The sequence below is a fragment of the Clarias gariepinus genome, chromosome 8 (genome assembly GCF_024256425.1).
Source record: "Clarias gariepinus isolate MV-2021 ecotype Netherlands chromosome 8, CGAR_prim_01v2, whole genome shotgun sequence".
Classification (NCBI taxonomy): domain Eukaryota; kingdom Metazoa; phylum Chordata; class Actinopteri; order Siluriformes; family Clariidae; genus Clarias; species Clarias gariepinus.
The window spans coordinates 31,307,737-31,332,797 of record NC_071107.1 but is presented as its reverse complement, the minus strand read 5'-3'; the positions used below and the strand labels follow the sequence as shown (position 1 = coordinate 31,332,797).

Sequence of the window (25,061 nt, the reverse complement as noted above, 5' to 3'; positions counted from 1 at the left end):
GCGTTGCTTATAAAAAAAAAATGATAATCCGGTCAAATTGTTACATTTTTCTCTCACACTAAAGCTTTCTTGGGAAACCCCTTAAAAAAACACACCACGAACAGCTGGCCAGGTTTCTAATGTGACAGTTTCGAGTAATTAGTGCTGCTTAGGTTTCTTCAAATTAGGTGCGCTAGTTTAACTATGGCTTATAAGTGGGCTTGTATACACAAGCCGCTGTGAATGATAATGGTGGGGGGGAAAAAAAGGTATTTAAAACGAATCAAGCATCAACCGTAACAGATTGTAGAGCTATTGCTCAACGAGGAAAAGTAAATTTTTCGCTGCATCTATTTATCAAGGTTATTGAGCTTAATTGGCGTAAAGCCTTGATTAAAATCCTGAGGAGAGAATCGAAAACGCCGGCGTGATGGCATCGTCCATTTACTTGGAATCGTGATAAGAATAATCAGCCCTGAAAGGTGTTCATGCATCATGTATGAACAACTCAGATGTCACTCACTCATCATCCTGCAGCACTCCTCAAACAAGACTTATTGCATTTACTGCAACACTGCCCTCTAGTGCTAGGCAACTGTTTTGGATGTTTGTATGCCAGACCGCATCATGAACAAGCTATAAGATTATATCAGGATCAGGTGCAAATTCTCACACTGGTATCATTAAGAAGCGCCGATGGAGTAAAAAGTCTCAGATTGTGTAGCGATTCAGCACGAACTTTTGTTTTTTGTCTCATCAGAGGTGACGGTGGTGTATCACAACAGCCTGCCGGTGATCTCGGTGAGGCTGCCGTCCCGGAGGGAGCGCTGTCAGTTCACTCTAAAACCCCTCAGCGACAGCGTGGGCATCTTCCTCCAGCAGCTGCAAGCCGAGGACCGGGGCATCGACCGAGTCGCCATCTATTCCAAAGGTATGACCACACACACACAGATGAATGTGTTTTACCCGTTTGACTCCCTGAAGTCAGTCGTGCTTTCAAATCGTGAAAAAAATAAAATAAAAAATGCTTGTGCCTGTGGGTGATCGCTGCCCATTGTGTTGGCACTAGTCGGGCTTTATTAATGCCTGTCAACACTGATGGAGCATTGCAGGCTAGCGTAGTGCTGCAGGCTACTGCCAGCTCCTCCTTAAGAAGTATTGCAGGACAAAAGAAAAGAAAGTGAACAAAACAAGGACCAAGCACGCACAAGATGTGTTGATAAAAAGGTGATCTTTGACACCTTCCTGTGCATTAGCAGTTATGTATGAAAATGGCTTTCATTCTTCTTTTTCTTCTTAGACGAGTCAAAGGAAATAGCAATTAAAGCTATTATTAATCCTCTTCCATTCCTACTATGTGTAGATGGCACAAGGATAGCCTCTTCTACAGGGATCGACGTTTTGCTGCTGGACGATTTCAAGCTGGTCATCAACGACACCACGCACCTCATCCGGCCACCCAGAAGAGGTGAGGGTGAAGGGTTTCCTCCGTCTTTTCTTTAACTTGCACGTCGCTAACTTCTATTTCGTGTGTGTATATCAGAGGTGTTGCCGCACGAGGAGGCGGAGCGGCTGAACGACGTGAAGATCCTGGTGCAGCAGCTTTACACTACTCTGCGCATAGAGGAGCATCAGCTGACCAAAGAGAAAGAGCTGATCGGACGCCTGGAAGATCTCAACTCACAGCTTCGCCCGCTGGAAAAGGTGCCTCGGATTTGTGAGGACCGCAATCAAACAGCCTTTTAAAAGATTCCGAGATGCATCGTAATGAAACCATATAGGTTGCTTACAGTCATGTGTAAAAGTTAGTGCCCCCTTTTATGATTCTGTTTTTTTTTGTGTAAAAATTTAATAAAAATCATCTGATTGTAGCAGGTTTTAGTATAAGGGAAATTCAACCTGATGAACAGCAACAGATTGCTTTTTTTTTTTTTTTTTTTGTGCCATTATCGCACTCATCGTCTATACCGCTTTATCCTGTATACAGTATACAGGTCGCACGGATATGCTGTTAACTTCTAAGCCACCGTGCTGCCTATGCCATTCAGTATTTAACAAAAATGTAGGCAAAAACAAAAAAAAACATTCAGGCAATAGTAAGTATTCTTAGTGTTCAGGATTCAGAGGGTAAGTTGCTGCTAATCATCAGCCGTTGACTAATTGATCATTAGCCGGTGTGCAGACCCCCTATAAAAGCAGGAGTTTGGGCAGTTTGCAGATCTGGAGCATTCAGGTGTGTGTTAATACACAGCCGAAAAGGGAAATACATACGTAAGGGTTCTAAACAATTTGAAGTTTAACGTTCTGCGCTAAATAGGTTTTTTCTCTAGTGTTAAAGCATTCAAGACGCTTGCTAATGTTCCCAGGAGTGGACGTTTCAGTATATTCATCCCAAGGTCAGGCCATGCAATGCTCAGAGAATTTTAAAAACAATTAAAAAGAAGAGCTGCATCCCGTACCCTATAGGCCTCACTGAGCATGTTAAATGTTAAAGGTCCATGACCGCACACTTAAAAGAAGATTTCACTATTACGGTTTGGTCGTAATGGTTGGCAGGAGAAACCTCTTCCGTCTAAAAAGAACACGGAAGCACGACTGAGGTTCGCAAAAGTGAATCTTAACAAAACACAAAGACTTCAGAAACAATGCTCTAAGGACATGTGCCCTTGATGAAACAAGTGTCTGGCCTCAAAGGCCAGCATCATATTTAGCAAAAATAAACAGCATTTCGTCAGAAACTCCCCATACCCACTGTCACAGCAGTGAAGACGACTTGGGCTTGTTTTCGGAGTCACAGGATTTGGGCAAATGTGAGGCCGTCAGTCCGACAACTAGAGCACGGTTGAAATCGGGTCATGCAGCAAGACAATGATCCGATGCACAGCGGTAAATCTATATTAGAATAAAAGAATCAAGATCTGGCATTAATTTGGTTAAAGCTCAACACAACTGAAATGCTGTGGTGGGAACCTAAGAGGGCTGTGCGTAAGCGAATGCCCAAAAATGCACATGTTTTAGAGAAGATTGGGCCAAAATGATGAGAGACTGATAAGGTCTTACAGAATTAAATTACTGCTATGTAATGTGGATCTACAAACTATTGAATCATGGGGCTAGTTACTATTGCCCACATTTTATATTTATTATTTTTTTGGTAATGTAAAAGAAAAAAAGTAATATGTTGTTGTTTGTTTGAGCTTGTATTATTGTTAAGACCTTCTGCAATCAGATGTTTTTTTTACAATGTTTTTTACACAAACGAACATAGAAATAAAAAAGGAACTAAAGGAAAAAGGCACTAAATTGAACACAAAACTGTATGCATTATAAGGCTGTTTAAATGTACTCATTGTACATTCAAACAAAAAATGTATCGAAGAGTTGCATTACGTAATATGTAGGGTTGCTTCCAACCTCGCGAGAATGCCTTTTCTTATAAAATATAATAAGGAATTGTTTTAATGTCTGTAAAAATAAATGACTTGCAACAAAACGTGAGAGGAATAAAGCATTATGCATAATAAAACTGCAGTTTGTCCAAAAGTGCAATTAGCTATCTATTACCGTAAGTAATGATTCGTGTGTAATATCTCAGAATAAGACTGTATAATGTGACACAATCATCAGCCCTAGCTTGTATTTGCACTGGTGATGATGTGATCAGAACTGTTATTCCTCAGTTTATGGCTCATGTTGTATTCCTGAATCTTTCTCTAAGAAAACCTGATCAGAGTTTAAAAACCCGACCCGTATCCTATCGAACTTACCGATGCTCACTGTTGACTTGGTGCTGTTCGCTTGCTGTGTGTATCAGGTGAAAGATGAGCTGAGTAGGAAAGCAGAGCGTCGGACCACCTGGGTGCTGTGGGGAGGCATGGCGTATATGGCCACCCAGTTTGGAGTGCTGGCACGGCTAACCTGGTGGGAGTACTCATGGGATATCATGGAGCCCGTCACCTATTTCATCACCTACGGCACAGCCATGGCCATGTACGCCTACTTCGTGCTCACACGTCAGGTAAACTTCCATCACGCCACTAAAAAACCTGACTAACATCACAGACATGGTATTACGTGCAGTATGTTAAAAAAAAAAAAGCTACTTCCGAAAAAGGTTAATCACAACGATTTTCCATTCATGTTTAACATGTCACCGCTTCAAACACGTTATGATTAGATTTAATGTCGTGGACAATGTCCTGTTCTCATCTAAATCATAATAGCTTTAATGAACAGTCATTCCTTTACTACGCCCCCTCTCTACCTTTCAAAAAGAAGTCTGTCATTATACCGAGAACTGAGAAAGTGTGTCAGCATCTTCATCCTAAAGACTTTTCTGAGCTGGGAAACTTTTATAAATGTTAAATGAATGTCTCCTGGAAAACGTCTCTACATTTAATGATTAAATGTTTCACTTTGTTAAACAACTCACTATTTATTATCAGTCTTAGATTATGTGGAGTGTCCTCTGTATGGGAAAAAAAAGGATGTAATTGAACAAAGGGCATCAATGCAATTATTATTAACCTGTTGATCGTGTAAAGGCAGGAACTACTGAAGCAGAGCCACTGAAGGGACACCAGAGAAGAAGAGAATAGTAAAAAATTTCTTTTGTGAAATAAGGCAAAGCTATTATGCATCACTCCATGTCACCTGATCATCTAACAAGCGTTAATTACTGGAAAGAGAAGAGGGCTACTACCTGCCAAAAGCCACATTCAAAACCAGTCACGTCAGCACTTTCAGCAAGAAAACACATCTGATTAAGGTTATATCATCTAAAACAAGACTTTGTCTCCTCGATTTTGGTCTCCTAAGTTGTTAAGAATTGTGTTTTAACCATCCGTGTCTATGTAGTACTGATGATTAAAAATGTCAGACTACCTTCACCCCTGAGTGTCGGTCACTGATTGTCAGTCGTGGAAGGATACGTGCTGACGGAGTAAAAAATATCTGGCGAAATTAACAAACAAAAATAATCTGTTATTAATAAATAGAGTTTGTGGAACTGTTGTTCATGCTCAGGGAAGATCTAACTAATTATAGGTCAGACTAAAGTCTTAACCAATAATAATGCAGTAGGCGATTTGTCCGGACTGACTGATATTTCAGAAGCGCAAAAGTTTTTCTTCTCCATGTCCCTTAAGGGCTTCCATACTATCCGTAAAATAATGCACACCTGCTGACCAATCAGATTGAAGTGCACAACTGCACTGCAGTATAAAGTGAAATATGCTTTCACTTACAGTATGCGCAACTTTTCAAGTGCTCTTTTACTCTTGTTTTTGTTACCGCTCTCTCTCTTACACTCACTCAGACACACACACACACACACACACCCCAAACACACACTTGATTGGATGCAGTTCTTGCCAAATGTTGTTGTCAACTTCAGGCTTAATGATGTTTGATATATATTTGTCTCTTTCCCTTAATGAAATAGCATTGTGTTGTGGTGATGTGTGTGTGTGTGTGTGTGTGTGTGTGTGTGTGTGTGTGTGTGTGTGGGCGCTCACGTACAGGAGTACATCTACCCTGATGCCAGAGACAGACAGTATCTGCTGTTCTTCCACAAGGGAGTAAAGAGGACACGCTTTGACATCGAAAAGTACAACAAACTGAAGGACGACATTGCCGAGGTGTGCTGACACACACGCAGACATAGACACACACACACACACACACACACACAAACCCAATTATCCCAGCACTTAAAATAACACTTTTGACCCTGACACTCTCCTTCCTTAATTCCTCCTTGCTCGTCTCCTCTGGTTCTCTCTCCTCCCTGTCCCTCCGTCTTTCTCAGGCCGAGTTGGACCTAAAGCGCCTGAGAGATCCTCTCCAGCTGCACCTCCCCATCCAGCAATTCAGCACCAGCAAGGATTGATGTGAGGAAGTGAAAGCCTCCCTTCCTCCTTCCCTCTTTCCTTCTCCCATCTCTCTCTCTCTCTCTCTCTCTCTCTCTCTCTCTTCCCTTCCTTCATTCCACTCCTTCTCCATTTCCCCTTTTCCTCTTTCAGCCCGCTGGTTTTGTTTTCCCGTTTGTTTCCCCTGCCACCTGTTCTTAGAAATTTTTCTTTCTGGCATGAATTGGAGTTTTTTTTTTTTTTTATATATCTTATTTTTTTAATTACTACTGTTTTTAAGTTCTATGATTTGGTTTTGAAAACTGCTTAAACACAGCGAGTCAAAGTAGAGGAGGAGGGGATGGAATGAAATCCGACAAAAGAAAGAACGACACATGAAAGCCCCTCTGCTGGAGATGCCGGAGGGCAAAGTTGCTAGTTGTGCCTGCAGAATCCTGTGCGCTCTGGTAACGCTACAGGAACACGGAGAAAACAGCAGCAGCCTACAGGAAGCTCCTGATGCCTAACAGGAAGTGACCTCTGGGTTACGGACACGATATCTCGCAGACATGCTGAAAAAACAACACGTGCAGAGACATGCTCTTTGGTTCAGCACCTCTTAAGATGTACTTTAAAAAAAAAAAAAAGGAAAACCTTTAAAGACCTCTTCTTTTTTTTAACAGTGGAGTTGTATATCTGGCACAGGAAAGATCTTGGGCCTTTGGGCTTTTTTTTTCCTCCAGCCCTGGGATGGGGGGGTGTAGGGACAATCAGATTGCAGGAGAGCTATTTTTGACCTGATGTCCCTGCATGGAGCAGAGTTGTCCTCTGTCTCCCAGTCCCCTCCTGTCCTTTAGTGGCTGGGACTCCGGACTGCCGCCACATCTCCCTGTGTCTCTAGTTGCATCCTTAGCATGACTGAGAGCTGTAACAGGAGTTCAACCACACTGCTGCTAAGTGTGTACGAGGAGAAGGGGTCACGTGATGAGCATCACTTCCTGTACAGACCTGTTGGAAGTTGCGGACCAGAGATCTACCGGCTAAACATCACTGTGTGTTCAATTATTCAAAAACAAACATGTATCATGTCAGCATCAGTTCAAACCATTTTCATCATGCATCCAGCTCCTGATATTAAAATGACAAGGAAAAACAAAAAAAAAACAACCAGGCTTAACACACACACACACACACACACAATGTTAAATTACGAATGCAGTTTTAGGTACGGTGACAGTGAATCAGTCCGCTTTTGTTGCAGATTAACAGGGGAATGTGAAAGTGACCTGATTCAGAAGGTTTTCTCTTCTTTTCTGTGCCAGAAAACTGTTACCCACAGTGCCTCGCAGCATCCCGTGCAGCATGCACGCGATAGGGCGCTCCTGTTCCCCACGCCATGGTCTCTCAGCCTCAGCCCCTGCGAGACAGACACACCCATCCTTCGAGACTTGCCTGGGCTGTTTACTGTATCATACAATTGCGTAATAAAAATGAATAAATAAATAAATAAATAAATAAACGATCCGAAGCTGTACATCTGCACAGCTCATCTGTATGCCAAGAATATACCGAAGCGTAAACAGAACCGTGTAATATATTAGATCCTAGAACTTAGTTGGTTTCTTGCACAGTTTTGCGGCATGCTGTAGCGCGCGAGTTTTTGCATCTTTTTCATATCTGACCTGGCGTCTTTAGGGGACATGATTTACAGGGACGGACGCATCCCGAAGTAGTGACGGAGTATTGGACAGCTTGAAAATTCACACTGATTGTTTTTTTTTTTTTTTTTTTTCCATTTAAGACATAAATGCATTTCTTATGGACATGGTGCTCTGTTTAAAGTCGATTAGGAATCACAGCGTAACTCGTATTTGCGGGTCAGATTGTGGTTGTGTATGCGTTGCTGCACCTTCAGAAGAATATGATGAAATGCTTATATCTTTATGCAGCCAGCTTGACATCATCCAAAAGCTATGAAGGTGACAGAATGCATTATATAGAAATTCATACACTTGAGGAAAATGTGTCTTTAGGTAACGAGGTTTCTGGAGGTTTCTCATGCTCAGACATACTGATTAATATATCGAACAGCTTGCAGAAATATTTTTGAAGCCTTGTGTGCTACAAATAAGAATTTTATTATTTTTTTTACCTTCCTGTCATGCAGTCTATACCTCCAGGCATTCCCAGCGCTCATGTCCAATGGCTCAACAAGGCAAAGTGAGCTAAGGGATTGCCTAGTTTAAGAGACCTGGAGCAGAACGGTGCTGTTTGCCGTACTTATCCGGCTTACTTATTCAATCAGCGAAATGTCATACGCCTTGCACGGCCGCAAGTCTGCGAACATCGCCGCTCTGATCCGAAGAAATGTGTCTCGAAAAAGTTTGACATTTATAGCAAGGGAAAAGCACAACCATATCCATCCTAGAAAGGCCACATCTGAATAAGCAAGCTGCATTTGACTAGCCTGGAACGAGAGATTGGTGTATGGTTTAAACTGTCACAGCTATATCAATCAATAAATACTTCAATATATCACGAGAAAGAGGTTTTGCTGCTCTAAGCCGTCTCGTTACGCAAAGTTTGGAAATGCTGTCACTGTAACACATAAGGCTTCGTCGATAAAGACAGGCTGATTGACAGCGTGTTTTTGTACGACTCCACGAGTACATTTGAGCAATCCCTACCATATTGGTCCTAATCAATATGAGTAAGTCAATCTCTTTCTGTGCCCCCTCGGCCTCTCGCCCTCATACCGTCGATAATCATAAATTCTTGTATGCTGTTGCACGCGCAGAGGACAGGAACGGTGTCTAAAAATGACCCGCAAAAGCTAATACCAAAATCGTTCTGACGGTTTAATGCCTCATGTTTTATCACCATTAAGCATTTTTACTTTTCATTCTTCTTTTTCGTATTATTATTATTATGATTATTTGGTTGTTTTCTATAAAGGTTTGCCTTGGTTTGCTTTGCCTTTCATTGTTTTCTTTTTTTTTTTTGTTAGTTTTTTTTACAAGAGTATATGTAATATATGGGACTTATTCTAAAGCGGGTGTTGCATGAATGTAATGTTTACATGGGGAAATTATATATGACCCAAAAATAAATTAAAAAAAAAATTAATAAAAACTGCAAAGATTACAGAATGCTGGTTTGTCGAGAATTAATGCAGATTAATTTCCTCCATGTGCTTTGTGACTGCCCTGAATGGTAGATCGGCAGCCAACGTCCAGCCATGCATTTATCCTTTTTCTCTTTTAAAAAAAAAAAATCATCTCTTTTTATCTCTGTCTCTATCTCTCTCTATCCATTTATCTTTCGATCACCTCTTCATATGCCTACATTTAGTTTTTGTTCCCCCCCCCCCACAGCACATGAATTAAGTCTCAGAAGAGTGCATTATTTTACATTTTTACCATGTGCACTTAAGAAAATAAAGTAAAAGAATATATATAGTTATATATCAATATGAATAAAGCAGGATCTCATTGTTTTCACGTTAATGTATTTTCTTCATTTCTTTTTGGTTTTTAATGAATGGCATCAGATGCTGTGATATTGGAAGACTATAAAAATGTAAACTCCTGTATCATTTATGAAATGTGTATAAAAGAGAAATGTAATTCACTTATCAATAAATACTTATCCAGTTTTGGAGCTGAGAGTCATGTTTGTTCTTTGTTTTATAATTATAATTTTCTTTAAAATGCTAAAATGATGCACTACAGGTGTATACACTATAGTGTAATAATCACAGTACTGTAAGAATCCATGATGCAATTGCTTTGTAATACTATGCAGAATTCCACAGCTGCTCAAAACCAGACTGTAAGGGCAAACAAACACTCAAGCCGGACCACATGGTTGAAACCTGGTTTGGGGTTTAATCTTTTTTTTTTTTTTTTTTTTTTTTTTCACATGTTTACATCAAGACTGAACAGCTGAGCCTTGACCTTCTCAAATCTGCATCCTTTGCTCTTGTTCTTCCTGTAGTCTTGCTTCCTACCCAAATTAAAAATGGTATTTGCAGCTCAGATGTCTGCACAAATTATAAATTATTATGCACGATTGCATTCAAACAAATATTCCATTACAGTGAAGTGATGCCCCTTAAACAGCTTTAACAGGATACATTAATCTGTGTCTACATTTATTAATTTTTTAAAAATCAGCCCATAAGAGGTGCATGGTCTTATTGAGCCATGTGCGATAATCTCATGTGACGCTTGACACATTCCGGCTTGTGCTTCTTAATGACCCTGCTGATTAAAGAAGGAGTTCATTTAATTAAACACTTGCGAAACTTGCTATGGTCAGGTCTCGGCTGCCAGGACTGATTGAAATTGCAGTGTCGATGAGTAAGGGAGTTCTGGGCAGCTGCCAGAATCTGTATGTGGGTTATGTTATGAGCTCAATAGAAGACTGATGAGTTTGGGAACAATGAAAGGATGACCCTGTCACTGGCCGGAGGTGTGCGTTTTGTATGGGGATGGAGGGCAGGACTGAAGGTCAAGGTGAGACAGATGTGTTATCTCCTACTCCACAGTACACAACTCTGATACTGACGCATCCCTGATGTACTGAGATACTGTAGCCCGCTAGAGGTTTAAAGACCCTGCCCTTTTCAACAATTCTCACTTGCCGTTTTGTGTTAGAAAGAAATCACCATGCTCTTGGATGTCCTTTTAACTCTTTCAGCCTGCCAGATCGTGGCCACTGCTCAGATAACAGGTAAGGGGACTGTGTTTTAAACTTGTTTCTTAAATACCTGATGTGTTTTTCATGGTTATCTGATTAGGGGAACTTGTTCGTACTGATTTTTCCAGAGTGGACACAAGTTAGTGTAAATCTTGAGAATTTTCTCACCCATCAAATAAATTTAGAATCCATGAGAAAATTGCCTTGCAGGCCGTAATCGAATTAGAAAATGTAAACCAGTGCTAGTCTCTGTTATTTCACTCTGGGCTACGATCCCGGCGTACTGATTAAATATGATGCAATTTTTCATTAGCAAGCTAAAAATTCAAACTATTATCCAAATTAAGATCATAACAGTTTTACATTAGATCTCAACGAAATGCCTAAAGGTTCAAGTGGGTCATTATTTATGCAAGGTACTGAAATTATTTTTAAAATAATAAATAGCTGTCACTTGATTTGTTTTGTAAGTTTATATGTTAGTGTTATATCAAGTCTGCTCATCTATATGTAATTTGGATTCATAACTTTAAATTGTAAAGTCCCCCCCCAATAATGTTTTAGACATGTGTATATATATATATATATATATATATATATATATATATATATATATTGTATGTGTATTGCATGTGTATATATATTCTTGTAGATATACTGTGCAAAAAGTGCATTTCCATACAAACATAAAGAGATGATAACTCTCGATTGGGACTAATCAGCTGTGTGGCTACTTGTTAGGGAGACTAATCAGAAATGGTCTTGAATTTGCTATTTGCGATTGGGCTTTGAGGCAATGAAAAAAGTACATGTGTCTGATGAGCTCTGATTGACCCTATTTAGGGTGACTGGTGCGTCAGGGTAAGAGGGGAAGCGCATGCACTCAACACGCATGGTGCCCACTGTAGGCAGTGTTATTATCTGGGGTTGGTTCAGTCGGTCAGGTCTAGACTCACCTTATGTGGCAATAAAATGAAGTCAGCTGATCTGAATGTACTGAATGACCAGGTGATCACATCTGTGGAGTTTTTTTTCCCGGGTGACACAGGTACAGTATTTTCTAGGGCTTCAATAGGAAAAAGAGCGATTCTGATTTGAGCTTGAGGACTCATTTTTACACTGAACTGGCCACTACATTGCGTTCTGTAATCAAAGCTAAATCAATTACATTTTAGAGCGTGCAATCTTTTCTTTTTTGAGGCATTTAAAAAATAAAAATGTCATCACGGGACAAAGGCAAACACACAAAAAAGATAATGGACGAAGCAATAGACAGAGAGGAAAGAGTTGAAAAGATTTCGTTTGGCAGCGTTCAGGAACCTTGTGTTTATAGCACGTCACCTTGACCTGATCCTTGGCCCCCAACATTTCCCATATTAACAGAACATCCTAAAGAGATAGCCCTGTCTGCAGTCTGTCTACTGCCACTAGATTGCACTCTGCTGTACTGCTTCTGACTGCTTCTGATGGTCAAAAGGAAACGCAGAGATAAGGAATAACAAACATGCTTTCCGCTAGGTGAGACCACAATCATGGATTTACAGTATTATAATTTCTGGTTCTAAAGCAATCTTGAAAGTTTCATGCTGTAGCAAAGATTTGCAGGAATTCTTTGCATCAGCTGTTTGCTCATTGCAAGCTACATGAACCTTAACAGAATAGTCCAAAGGGTTCGGTTAAGTAATTTCAATGTAAATGTTTTTAAGGGCAGCACAATTATGGAAAAATGTCATGTTTTTGTTGGCGCGTGTTTATACTTAGTACAGTATATTCTGCCATGTTTATACCTTCTTTCACGGCCAGCTCCAGATCCCTGCTCAGCCTACATCAGTCTGAACGAGCCCTGGAGGAACACGGACTATCATGTGAACAACTCGGCTGGTGTTCCCTTGTGTGACCGCCACGTTGCAAGTGAGTGGTACCGCTTCACTGGTTTGGCAGGTGACGCGATGCCTACCTTTTGCATCGAGGAGAACCACTGTGGCACCCACGCACCGATCTGGCTCAACGGCACCCACCCGCTGCCTTCTGATAACATTGTCACATTGCCTACGTGTGCAAGTTTCAATGACGACTGCTGCCATTGGCGTGGGACGGTGGACGTGAAAGCTTGTCCCAGGGGGTACTATGTATACCGCCTGCCACGCCCCTCAGTTTGCTTCCATGTGTACTGTGGCCGTAAGTCTGCCAACCTGCCCTTCGTACGTTTTTGTTGTCTTTGATTCAATTTATGAGAATGTAAATGTTAGCATGTAAATTTGTGTGTGGTAGATTTTTATGACATCTGTGATGAGGTGGAGTGCACTGGTCCAGACTGCCCACTGCAACTAGAGTGTCGTTGTCCTGCTGGGACTTTTCTGGGGCCAGACTCTCAGACTTGTTTGGGTGAGCCACGAGACTATGAAGCATTAAAATGCATTTGCTTGTAAGGGGACAATGAGGAATTTGAGGACCATCAGGTATTTCTCTTTTGTCAAGCTTCTTCCTGTTTGAAGACGTTGACCAAGTCCAGTAATGGTACTGTCTAGTTTTGATTATTGGGACCAACCCCCAATGTGCCCCTGGAAATGATGCCTATGGGTATTGGTTTGGGGGGAAAAAATCTAATCGAGATTAAATGTAAGTTAAAATTTCCTAAGATATGCAGAGAGAAAAAGTCAACAAAAGGGGAAAAAAGACTTGATAGATGTAAAAGTCTCACTTAATTTGGGGTTGACAGCCGTTTCACGGAAGCCTTTCATTGTGTAATTACTTATTGTCTTATCCACATGAATGCCATTTTGTCCTCTCTGCTACCAGTCTCTTGTAAATTAGTCAGAAAAAAAACATTATATTCCATTTCTCCTAAAGCTTCATTTAATATTAAGTAATTACCAGCCCCATGCTGTTACACAGTAAACCACTGTTCATTATTTAGCCTCCCTGCTCTCATTTACTCACAATTGGCTTTCCGTCTCTTAAATTTTTCTCTCGTAAAAATCTCCCTATTGTTTTTTTTTTTTTTTTTCGCACAAGATGTAAATGAATGTGAGAGGAGCAATGGCGGATGTGCTGAAATTTGTGTAAACACCAAGGGTTCGCGGCAGTGTGTGTGTGGCCCAGGCCGAGTTCTAGATGCTGATGGCCAGACCTGCAACGGTAAGCCTGGGTTAGCATAAAACAAATACAACTGACGATGATGTTCATTATCTAATTTTTTTCCCCTGCTGCATGTAGAGATCGCAGGTTGCCACAATGTGAATGGAGGTTGTAGCCATGGCTGTTCATCAGAGGAAGACTCGTATTACTGTCACTGTCCCAGAGGCCTTACATTGGGGGACGACAAGCGAAGCTGCCAGGGTCAGCTAGACTCCCTTCATAAGTATTCAGTTTTCTAAGTGAATGTGTGTTCTCTGTGGGAAGTGGTGCTAGGTCAATCTTAGCCAATGCTTATACAGTAGCTGGGTTGGGTATACTGTAGGGCAGGGATAGTATTGAGGCTGACCCAGGGTCAGGGTTGGTCTTAGTTTGTGATAGTCATGAGGTCTAAGGTACTGTAGATCTGGAATTCGATTTGGGCAAGCATTGATGCAGTCTGACACCCAATATAACCCCATTTACTAGGAAATAAATTAAATACCTTTATCAGATTATTGATGTTAAGGTACCGTTTGTATTTCCTGTCCAGTTCCTGTGCAGTGTAATCCCAGCTCTATTGATGTATCTGTTCCCAAAGACCTTGTGGGTGGCCTAGAGCTCTTTTTGTCAAATTCCTCGTGTCGCGGAGTCTCTAATGGCACTCACATCAACCTTCATTTCAGCCTGAAAACCTGCGGCACAGTGGTCAAGGTGAGTAGAAACATGACAACAACTAATGATCTTCATTTGTCACTTGAGGTGTTTTGGCTCACTACAGGGACTCACCTGAATAAAATTTAATAAGAAAATAGATGAGTCTGATTTGCTTCCAACAGGCTTTCACTTATAGTAATACATCAAGACAAAGTGGAAGAGTAAAGAATAGTATTAGAATTTAAACTACATGGACAAACATGCAACTTGGTATAGAGACGGATGGTTGGTTGCTGGCCAGAATCAAGCAAGATTCTTATTCTAGCATTATGCATTATGGTTTTTAGTGAAGTTTAAAATCCAGAGATTAAGGTGCAGTAGTGCGTGTTCCTGAAATGCGATGGCTTGATTTGTGCTTGCAATTATTATGTTTCCATATCTCCTGTAGAGGCCACATTGTTTTGGCCTAAAATACTCTAGGTATCCGTCTTTACTCGACCCTCTGGACCACTTGCTACATTTTTTCCTGTGTATCTCTCTCTCTAGGTAATTGATGACAAAATTGTTGCCACAAATCTGGTCACCGGACTGCCAAAGTCAAGTCCAACCAGCAGTGGAGATCTAATTGTACGCACCAGCAAGCTTTTGCTGCCCATAACATGCGAGTTCCCAGGTCACTATGAGGTATCAGACGGCTACCTTCCCAATGTACGCAGTTCTGCACTAGAGCTGTCAGGACACAGTGAGGGCGTCTTCCCATTTACACTGGGACTGTTTAAGAGCGCAAAATTCGCAGAGCCTTACAACAGTCCTCCGCAACTGCGCTTACGTGACGTGCTGTACTTTGGTGTTGAGCCACGTGAACGTGTGGAGGGTCTTGCTGCACTCGTGGAGAACTGCTTTGCTACACCTGGGCCTGAAGCTGACCAAGTCCTCAAATATTACCTAATTAAAGACGGGTGAGTGATTTTTTAGTGATTTACCCTAACCCAACCCCCCCGCATCCAATGACTTTTGATTTCCTGGCAGTGGTTTAAGGGCCCATTTCCCCTTAAAACATTCTGGTAAAGAGCTACTAGGCACTTGTCCAGAAGGCCCAGTCAATAATCTGTCCATATAATCATGTGATGTTATTCTTCAGTTAGCCTACATAATTCTTTAGTTTATTGTGCTGATAATTTTAGTCAATGCTTGATTATGGCTAATAAGTTGAAGAACATCAATAAATACCTAAGTGAAGGTCTTGTTACAAATGTGATGTGCAGTTCCACTCCAACTAAAGGCTGTTAAATAGAAGACTTTAAGCTTTAGACTTTTAGCCTGTTTTCTTTCTATCAGCTGTATTTCGGATGAGACAGTACGCCAGCTCTCTGCTAAAGATCAGCTCTCCAAACACTACCAGGTCCCTGTCTTCAAGTTCATCGGCAGCGACAACAGGGTGAGTAAGACACACAGGCTGTCTAAGCTTGAGAAGCCATGTTCCATGTATTTCCCCCCAGCCCTGAAATCCTGCCTTGCTGGCACAGTAAACTTATCTCAGAGTCCTCAAGAGTGGATGGAGGTGACGGCAAAAAAAAGGACAGCAGTTACAAACGCATGTCAGCATGCCAGTTTCCAGTTGAATGCTTATGTGATGTCCAATGAAACTTTCTCCCAAACTCATTTTCTATCCAAACAAAAAGCCTTTTTGGTCAATGAAATCGCCTCTTTGTAGTTTTATGCATTAGCTCTAAATCACATAGTTTAGACTAAAGATGAAATAAGGTTATAAGTCATACTCTGTTCAGGAAGATGGTGTATACTGTTGCAACCCCAATTGTGCTTGGCACAAAGACATAAAACAGACTTTATAGATCTTTCTGCAATGATGACCTAGGGTACGATTTAAGGGTACATCCTGTGAATTAATTTAAAGTTGCACCCGATGCAAATCTTCTGTAAAAGTTAAATTAATAAATTTTTTTGGGGGGTTTAAAGGATCCTTAAAGGTTCCTGGGAGAAGGAGGAGGAGGGAAGAGGAGACAATTTTCAGGGTCCACTGATCCTCAGCTGATTCCCCGCTCCCTAATCACAACATCCTTCCAAACCATGAAGGTGTTGAATAACAATGAATTTTTAATTGTAGGTTGAATATCTCTAAGATTAATAATAAATGAAAGGGATGTAAGAACTGTATGTGTGGAGCACATGCGAAAGATTCTGTACTAACCTATAAGAAATCCTAAGCATCTGAGAGGCTTAGTAATAACGCTGTTTTTTTTTTTAACAAAATATTTCCTTTTGGGTATGGGGATAAAAAAGAGATTTAGGCATTGTGAATTGTCTACATCAGCAAGATACATCCTAAATGTTTTTTTTTTTTTTTTTTTTTTTGGTTTCCTGGACAGGATTTTTCATGTTAACTTTTTGAGAAATTGGGCAGATTACCTTGGTTAACTCGGCTGCCCAGCTAGTTTCGTGTCTTGATGTGAGGGGGGTGGACTACAGAACGTTCCCAACCCAAGGGCTTATATAGTGGATTTTATAGGCTTTTGTAGGCTCTCCTGCTGTGCAGTGGGAAACTTATTCAAGTTCTACAATAAATTGGATGTCTTGGGATTTTTATTTTTGTGGCATTCATTGAGCTTGTGGTTTATTTACTATTTTTGGTTTAATTCCTTAATAGAGTCAATACATGTTTTTCCTTTCTTGGATAATGAAGAGCATAAAATTTCACTCGTCTGATGCTTCCACAGAAAAAAAAAATATTGTCTCTTATGTATAATTGCATTATGATTATTCATTTCTGGCAATTTTCTTCAATCCGGATCTTATTTGATGTCTATATTGGATTTTTTTGGTATTTGGGTTTCGACAACATTGTTGTGTCAGAATCTTGGTTGAGTAGAATTATTTTAGACCCAAGCATTTCTATGGATTGGTATAATGTTTGTTGAACTGATCAGCCAACTGAGAAATATTTTGAATTACAATTTATGAATTACATCAATAATAGTGGAAAAACTACTTAAATGTGGTTCATGAGGAAAAGCAGAGCTATCTTAGGTCAAATAATACTCAAGTAAAAGTGGAAGTCCTATCAGGCAACTGAAATGGCCGCCAATTCAACAGTTTTTTTTTTTTTGCACGTTTTATTTTGCTTTTATTTATTTATACTAGTTTTTTTTTGTTTTTTACGAAAAAAATGCAGCGACTGTTAATCTTGATCCTGTGTACCGCAGGAGACAATAAGACTGCTTTACTGTCACGTGCGCTCCTGTAATCTATGCCTACAGTGTACTGTATGTACTTGAATGTGTGCTCCCACAAGCAGTTGGTGAAGTGAATTGCAGAATAATTTAACACTTAATTATTTTTTTGTATTTTCTCTTCAGTGTTAAATTTATTTCAATGATGTTAAGAAATTCCCATTTTTATTCTCGGTAGCTTTTGAAACTAGTTCAGTGCTGTGCTAACAGGTGTGACGTTGCTTAGCTAGTTGGAGAGCTAGCTAAAGTTAGCTACTGTTAGTCTGGGAACATTGACATGAATACTGTACTGACTTGCTCACTCCCTGCCCGTCCAAACCCTGCTACATGCTCGCAATTCACAGCTAACTGCTGTACGTTCCTTGTAACATTACCACAGATCCAGTTTAGATCAGCGTGGCTACATGAATTTGCCTGGTAATGTAATGAAAGGGTTTAAGTTTGGGTCCTTAAAAATGTATTTGAATCCAATATATTAATTTAAATAATAAATAAAAATTCAGTTGGGTGTAGGACCCAATGTCTCCTAAAGATTTATTTTTGTCCGGGGTCCCATCTGTTCACCGTTGAGAAAAAGTATGAAAGTACTCACATTTAAGTCTCAAAGGTATTGAGCTTGTATTAGCTTACTAAAGCCTTTAAGTCACAGTAAGAGAGTCTCTGTCTGTCTGTCTGTCTTTCTTTTTTTCTCTAATCTTGCTGCTTCTGATTGCAATATAATCAAATCATTACCAGATTTTGAACTGGCTTATGAATTGATACTCAAATATTTAGTGTCTGTGCAGCTAGAAGACTTGCTTAATACAAGTAATGAACAATAAAACTGCCAGTACGGTTTTAGAAAAGTGGAGCGTACTATTGCAGAGCAGTGCGTGATTTTAAAAATAATTAATGACTTGGTTCTGTCGTTAGATAAAGTCCTTTGTTCAGCTGTCTTATTTATTGATCGTTTTAAAGCCTCAGTATTGACAGTATTGATCATAAATGCTTATAAAATGATAAATTGATATCGCTTATCTATAGAACCAGCTGGTTAGTATTAGACAGCAAATAGTTGCAGCAGAAGACTTTAATTCTGTTAGATGAAAATGGTGTTCCACAAAGCTTAGTGTTAGGACCCTTATTACTGTTGTATTTATAAAAAATCAACTTAGCCTAAATAGGCAAGAAGCAAGAGTCAGTCCTTACTCAGATGATTTGGTGATTTAGTGTGTAACACCAACTGAAAAGCTCTAATAAAACTTAATGGAGCATATGATGTCACTGAACAGTGCGTGATTTTACCAAATTATTACATGCAAAAGATTGGGTCTTCACATTTTCCAGCAATTTTTACAAGGCAAGGGTTGAGGATCGAGTTTCATCTTAGGAATATCTAAGGATTGTCTGGAAGATTCTTTAAAAAAAAAAATTATATTGAGTGCCTTGTATAGAAGTTACATTAGGTTTCTTAAAAAAAAATAAGAATAGTTTTTTTTTAATTCTTTCTTCTGTCACATACATGTCTGTATATGTCCGGATTATGGGGATATTTTGTAGAGGTATGCATCTTCTTAGTGCTTGCATTCTACACTCACCTAAAGGATTATTGGGAAAACCTGTTCAATTTCTTATTAATGCAATTATCTAATCAACCAATCACATGGCAGTTGATTCAATGCATTTAGGGGTGTGGTCCTGGTCAAGACAATCTCCTGAACTCCAAACTGAATGTCTGAATGGGAAAGAAAGGTGATTTCAGCAATTTTGAGCGTGGCATGGTTGTTGGTGCCAGACCGGCCGGTCTGAGTATTTTACAATCTGCTCAGTTACTGGGATTTTCACGCACAACCATTTCTAGGGTTTACAAAGAATGGTGTGAAAAGGGAAAAACATCCAGTATGCGGCAGTCCTGTGGGCGAAAATGCCTTGTTGATGCTAGAGGTTAGAGGAGAATGGGACGACTGATTCAAGCTAATAGAAGAGCAACTTTGACTGAAATAACCACTCGTTACAACCGAGGTATGCAGCAAAGCATTTGTGAAGCCACAACACGCACAACCTTGAGGCGGATGGGCTACAACAGCACACAACCCCACCGGGTACCACTCATCTCCACTACAAATAGGAAAAAGAGGCTACAATTTGCACGAGCTCACTAAAATTGGACAGTTGAAGACTGGAAAAATGTTGCCTGGTCTGATGAGTCTCGATTTCTGTTGAGACATTCAAATGGTAGAGTCAGAATTTGGCGCAAACTGAATGAGAACATGGATCCATCATGCCTTGTTACCACTGTGCAGGCTGGTGGTGGTGGTGTAATGGTGTGGGGGATGTTTTCACATTCAGGCCCCTTAGTGCCAATTGGGCATCGTTTAAATGCCACGGGCTACCTGAGCATTGTTTCTGACCATGTCCATCCCTTTATGACCACCATGTATCCATCCTCTGATGGCTACTTCCAGCAGGATAATGCACCATCCCACAAAGCTCAAATCATTTCAAATTGGTTTCTTGAACATGACAATGAGTTCACTGTACTAAAATGGCCTCCACAGTCACCAGATCTCAACCCAATAGAGCATCTTTGGGATGTAGTGGAACGGGAGCTTCGTGCCCTGAATGTGCATCCCACAAATCTCCATCAACTGCAAGATGCTATCCTATCAATATGGGCCAACATTTCTAAAGAATGCTTTCAGCACCTTGTTGAATCAATGCCACGTAGAATTAAGGCAGTTCTGAAGGCGAGATCTATCTGCTAATACAATAAAAAAATTATCAAAATTTCAAAAATGTATCATATTGCTAACAGTACCCATTGCTGGAAATGAGTTCAGTACCAGGCAAGTAAGCAGCTTGCTATGACTTAAATCGTTTTCAGTACACTTTATTTAAAATTTTACCCCATATACAGTGTGTATATATATCAAATTATATATATATATATATATATATATATATATATATATATATGATTTGATGCAGAACATCAGCTTCTGCCAGTAACTCGTTCCCTTTATGCGGTGTGTAGGAGGTGTACCTGCACTGCCGGGTGCTAGTGTGTGGTGAGGGTGAGTCACGCTGTACGCAGGGCTGTCGCGGACGTCTAAGGAGAGACCTCTGGACTGATCAGCACCAGGAGAAACGCATACTAACCGGGGGACCCATAATCATTCTACCAGATCCGTAACATGCACACACACAACCAATCTATCTGTTACCTTGATTCTGTGTTCACGTAAACATTATCGCAGCAGGCCTGGTACAGAGACCCAATTAACCGCATACCATCTTCCAATTAGAAACACAATGATTTGAGTGCATTACATTTCACATAAATAGACTGATGTTACACTTCACTCTCTTGCATTATCATATGATCTTTTCTCTGATTTAATAGAAGCATGAACACATCAATGTTCTAAGCCAGTCCTGAGCTATTTCGGAATATTTATATAACTTTTAATAAAGAATTTACATTTATGTCTGTTGTAAATAATTAAGACTGCAAATGTTTGCATAGAACTTCCCTCTGCATGTGCCCTTGCATCAGATCTTTCATTATGAATATCCATAATATACTTTATAAATTTTTCTTTTGTAAAAGTTAATTATTTTTCAATAGTTTTATGTGTTTATAATAGAGGTGTAATACAACGCCACATCTTCCTCTGCTTAACATATCCATATATTTGCATTTACAGTATCCTGTTGTGGTTGAAACACTTGTTTTGTATTTACAAAAGAAAGAAAAGAATGAAAATATGAACACCATAAATATGAACAGGAAATTCCAGAGGCTAAAATGTGTCCTGAAAGTGACTCTGAAAGTTTCATAGCCTCAGCTACATCACTCTAGTTCACAGTTAGTCTCAGATGATGTGCATTAACTAATTTCAATAAATTTACGCGGAAACTTGGGATATGTGAGGAGCCACGTAAGACTGATATTTATTCAGAATAACAATGTTTAAAATAACTTAAAAAGGTTTAGAAGATGTATCAGAAGCCACGTTCATTTTAACATTCTTACATCTGACAGTGTTTTAATCTATGTGAAATGAACCCACTCTTTCGCACACTACGTGCCTGTGTTTGAATTGTATAAATGTGTGAAAGTTTAATTTGAATGGCACCGTTACACTTTAATAAATTATAAATATAGTTCTTTCAACTGGTCACAATGTCCTGCTTGATTTCAATTTGGAATTTTCTTTGGAAACACTCTTTAAAAGCTCTGACTAATTAGTCTTCTCTTTAGGACAACTTAAGCAGACCTGTCTTAAGACAATAGCCTAATGGGTGTACTAATGAAATGCTCTCCTCCCACTGAGCCATAGGAGGTTACCATCTACAGTACACTAAATGGTAAACCTGCAAACACAAACCTATTGCTACAGAAAACTGATATTAATCGAAAGGGATGATGAGAGCTCGAGCGTTTCCTTGTTGTTCGTTCCACATGAGTCTTTCACACCACCGGTCTCTTTTTGGAGTCCACTTTGGAATGCACTTGATAATGGTGAGTCATTGTGCTTGGCAGGAGGAGTGGTCTTTACAGCTCGTCTTTCTCCTCACCCTCACAGATGCATGCTGCCCTCTGGCTGTTCATGAACGGCCTGCAGCCCAGAGTCCATACCGTGTTGTACATGGTGTCCGCAAACGCCTCACAAGCTGAGAGACAGAAAATAATGGTGCATTTCTATTGTCATAATCATTCATCATTTATAATGTCATTATCAAGTGCGCACACACATGCAAGATAAGGGTGAGCAAGAGCAAGCATGTGAAGATAACTCGGAAAGGAGATGTCAAAATGTACAAAGTGCAACAGAATGTCAGAATGCAAATGCAAAGTCACCAGTTACCTTATCTTAAACAGTGTCCATATCACATCCCTACCTTGTTTACCTCAAGCCGGCACAAATGTGAATGTATGAGTCATGGGCGTGCACATTGAAGCACTTCTCACCTTCGACCTTTGACACGAAGCCCAAGCTCTTCTTCAGATCACCACATATGCTGTGGAGGCACCAGCGGAACTTGGTGTCACAACGGTACTTGTTGGAACCGCACGTGTCGTAGCACAGGTCCAACTGGTTACAGCACTTGGTCATGGCTGGGATGCCCATGTCGAACTGTGGTAGAACATTGTATAGAATTGATGCATACTGTACTAAAACTCTTACAACTTTAATGAAAAATATAAATATACCATCAAGGATGCATTATTTTATATCTTTAGGATCTAAGAAAATACATGTGGTACTCATTAATTATTAATGAATTAATTGATATAGAAGCTTTCCAGGTAAAATGTAACCCGTCACATCAAGTCGAGTATTAGGTCGTACTGGTTATTTTTGCACTATGGCCAATAGTGTGCAGTAAGGGTTTAATTTTAAATTTGCAATTTTGGCAAAAATCTGTTGAAAAATAACTCATTTTCTTGATTCTTCAACACAATAATTAAGTTTTAATCCAGTTGTAATAGAAAAATATGCAATAAAACCGCACTGCTGGTTTATTTTAGGCGTTTATTTTCTTGGGGTGGCAGGGAAATGAGGCTGAACTTACTGGCCATATCTCAGGAACCAGCCATGATACAGTAATAAAATTGGAGCTTATTGAACCAGGAATCTGAAAATATGTGTAACTCAAATCACCCAAAATGCGACTTAAAATCTGATTTGATGTGATTGGTCAAAAATATACACAAATCCCCAAAAAGTAGAGTGTTTTCTTTATTTCTGAGTTGGGTCGATCCAACCATCTCTTCTAGTATTTACTCCTAATACTGAAGCATGATTCCATTTTTCTTTTATTCATTCAGTGAACCCTAAAAGAACCATTGTCCATGTGGTTGGTACAATTGCCGTATGCGTTGTGAGTTCAGTTGGTGTTAGTTTGTTAGTAATACTTAGACACATACACTATCCGGTACCTGGAAACCAAGCAAAGAGGAAGTGCATCCATTGGGTTCTGGTAGCTGGTAGCCTGGACGAGCTTTTGGAGCTTTACCTGTCAATCAGAGAAAACACGGTGATACAGTACACGCCCTTGCCCTTACAGCGACTGACACAGTGTCCACAACCTGCATTGCACTGCATCCAGGTATTCCTTACAAGCATCACAGTCAGACTTGGTATAACACTTTAAAATGTGTGTATTTTCAGCAGTGACAACAGGTTAATTTGCTCAAGCTTTTGCCTTAAACTGGTGTTATCTGCTCTCTTTCTAATAAAGATAACACTCTGAAGCAATAGTTTTGTAAGACTTAGCAAACATTTATCACTGGCTCTCCAGTGTTGGTTTAATGAACAAACATGTGAACATTGATTAAATCAAATCATAATAAGAGAAACGAGCACTTCCATAGTGTCCATGGCCAGGAGCGGTGTGATTGACACAAAGTAAAACCAAGCCACTGACTGCATTCACGTCACAACTCAACATCAACATTTAGCTCGGCTCGCTTACCGAATCTGCAGCGGTACTGGCACACGCCATCGCGGCCTCCCATCAGCTCCAGTAGCGAGTCAAAATACCCATTGACGGCTTGAAAGCTGCCTCTGATGGAGCTCAGTCCCCAATCGGAGTCATCGTCGTCGTCCTGGGTAGCGCTGGAGGCAACTCTGGCATGTTTTCCTTCTGCAGGTGCCTCCGCTTGGGCTGCTTCAGCGCCAGCAGCTTCTACGACGTTCGACCTGTCAGCTGGAGCGGGCTCGGGAGTTGACGCAAGCTCCTCGGCAGAAGCAGGAGGGATCAGTGTGGCAGCCAGGCCTGTGGAGAGGCAGAACAGAAGAGCGAGGGCATAGTGGGAGACCATGGTGAAGCTCTGCGTGGGACAAGTGTTTGTGGAGTGAAGAAGTGAAACAGCCCGTGACTGATAGTGCCTCATGGACAGGACTTTGATCCTTGATTAGATCAAGCAGACAGCGAGGCACTGGCTGGTGCTAAGGTCAAAGGGCAGAGCAATATCTCTGGCTGAGTGTAGAAGACCGAGAGATCAAGTTTGGAATCATGTACTCTTTTTAATTTTCTGATTTTTTAAATTTTATTTTATCTTCTTTAACTTAATGAGCCTTGTGTATTTGTATTATTTTTAATACAAAGTAAAAAATGAAGACTGAAAGTGTTGGAAGGTAATACTACTGTATATTTCATAATGCAATCACTGGGTTTGGCAACGTATTGCAATCCATTAGCAAGGCTTGGGGAACATCTAGTGGTTAAACAGATGAACAACACAATCTCTACAAGCTAGTGCTTGGTCAAAGGGCAGCGTATTTGGAAGTGCTGGCTTCCTCGTGAAGGCATGTCCTCAAGCGTAGAGCTCTTTCCAAAAGGACACGGTGTGAATGAAGAGACATTATCAACTGCTTTACTTTATTCCTGTGTATGACTGATAACCCTTAGGCTTTATCTTGAACTGACAACAGCTTTGCACGTGCTTGCATTAGTCCAAAAGTTCATCATCTCCGATCTTATTCTTTTTAAGAATAGTAATGCCTGTTAAGAATCTGCTCAC

The 25,061-nt window shown here is 40.3% G+C and overlaps 3 protein-coding genes across 4 annotated transcripts in view; 2 read left to right on the top strand and 1 right to left on the bottom strand.

The window, feature by feature from the left end:
* mcu (mitochondrial calcium uniporter) overlaps positions 1-9,488 on the top strand; it is a 53,326-nt gene extending 43,838 nt beyond the window's left edge. Inside the window, exons 4-9 of the mRNA XM_053502273.1 lie at positions 740-910; positions 1,343-1,447; positions 1,523-1,683; positions 3,794-3,997; positions 5,502-5,618; positions 5,789-9,488. Of these exons, the coding sequence (XP_053358248.1) occupies positions 740-910; positions 1,343-1,447; positions 1,523-1,683; positions 3,794-3,997; positions 5,502-5,618; positions 5,789-5,869 (839 nt within the window). The 3' untranslated portion in view covers positions 5,870-9,488. The remainder of the gene's footprint in view (positions 1-739; positions 911-1,342; positions 1,448-1,522; positions 1,684-3,793; positions 3,998-5,501; positions 5,619-5,788) is intronic.
* Positions 9,489-10,422: 934 nt separating this feature from the next.
* Positions 10,423-21,466, top strand: oit3 (oncoprotein induced transcript 3). The gene is made up of 9 exons (XM_053502907.1): positions 10,423-10,562; positions 12,333-12,707; positions 12,801-12,914; positions 13,545-13,667; positions 13,746-13,868; positions 14,197-14,357; positions 14,847-15,259; positions 15,639-15,738; positions 20,562-21,466. The coding sequence occupies exons 1-9, from the start codon at positions 10,499-10,501 to the stop codon at positions 20,718-20,720; spliced, it is 1,632 nt and encodes a 543-aa protein (XP_053358882.1). The 5' UTR covers positions 10,423-10,498; the 3' UTR covers positions 20,721-21,466.
* On the bottom strand, positions 21,454-24,468 carry pla2g12b (phospholipase A2, group XIIB). 2 transcript variants are annotated; one of them, XM_053502909.1, is made up of 4 exons: positions 24,011-24,468; positions 23,475-23,551; positions 22,503-22,668; positions 21,454-22,204 (listed from the first exon to the last, which is right to left on the bottom strand). In XM_053502909.1, the coding sequence occupies exons 1-4, from the start codon at positions 24,429-24,431 to the stop codon at positions 22,086-22,088; spliced, it is 783 nt and encodes a 260-aa protein (XP_053358884.1). In that variant the 5' UTR covers positions 24,432-24,468; the 3' UTR covers positions 21,454-22,085. The 2 variants fall into 2 exon arrangements, with proteins under 2 accessions (XP_053358884.1, XP_053358883.1); XM_053502908.1 differs by having other exon boundaries at positions 23,463-23,551; positions 24,011-24,466.
* Positions 24,469-25,061: the final 593 nt, after the last annotated feature.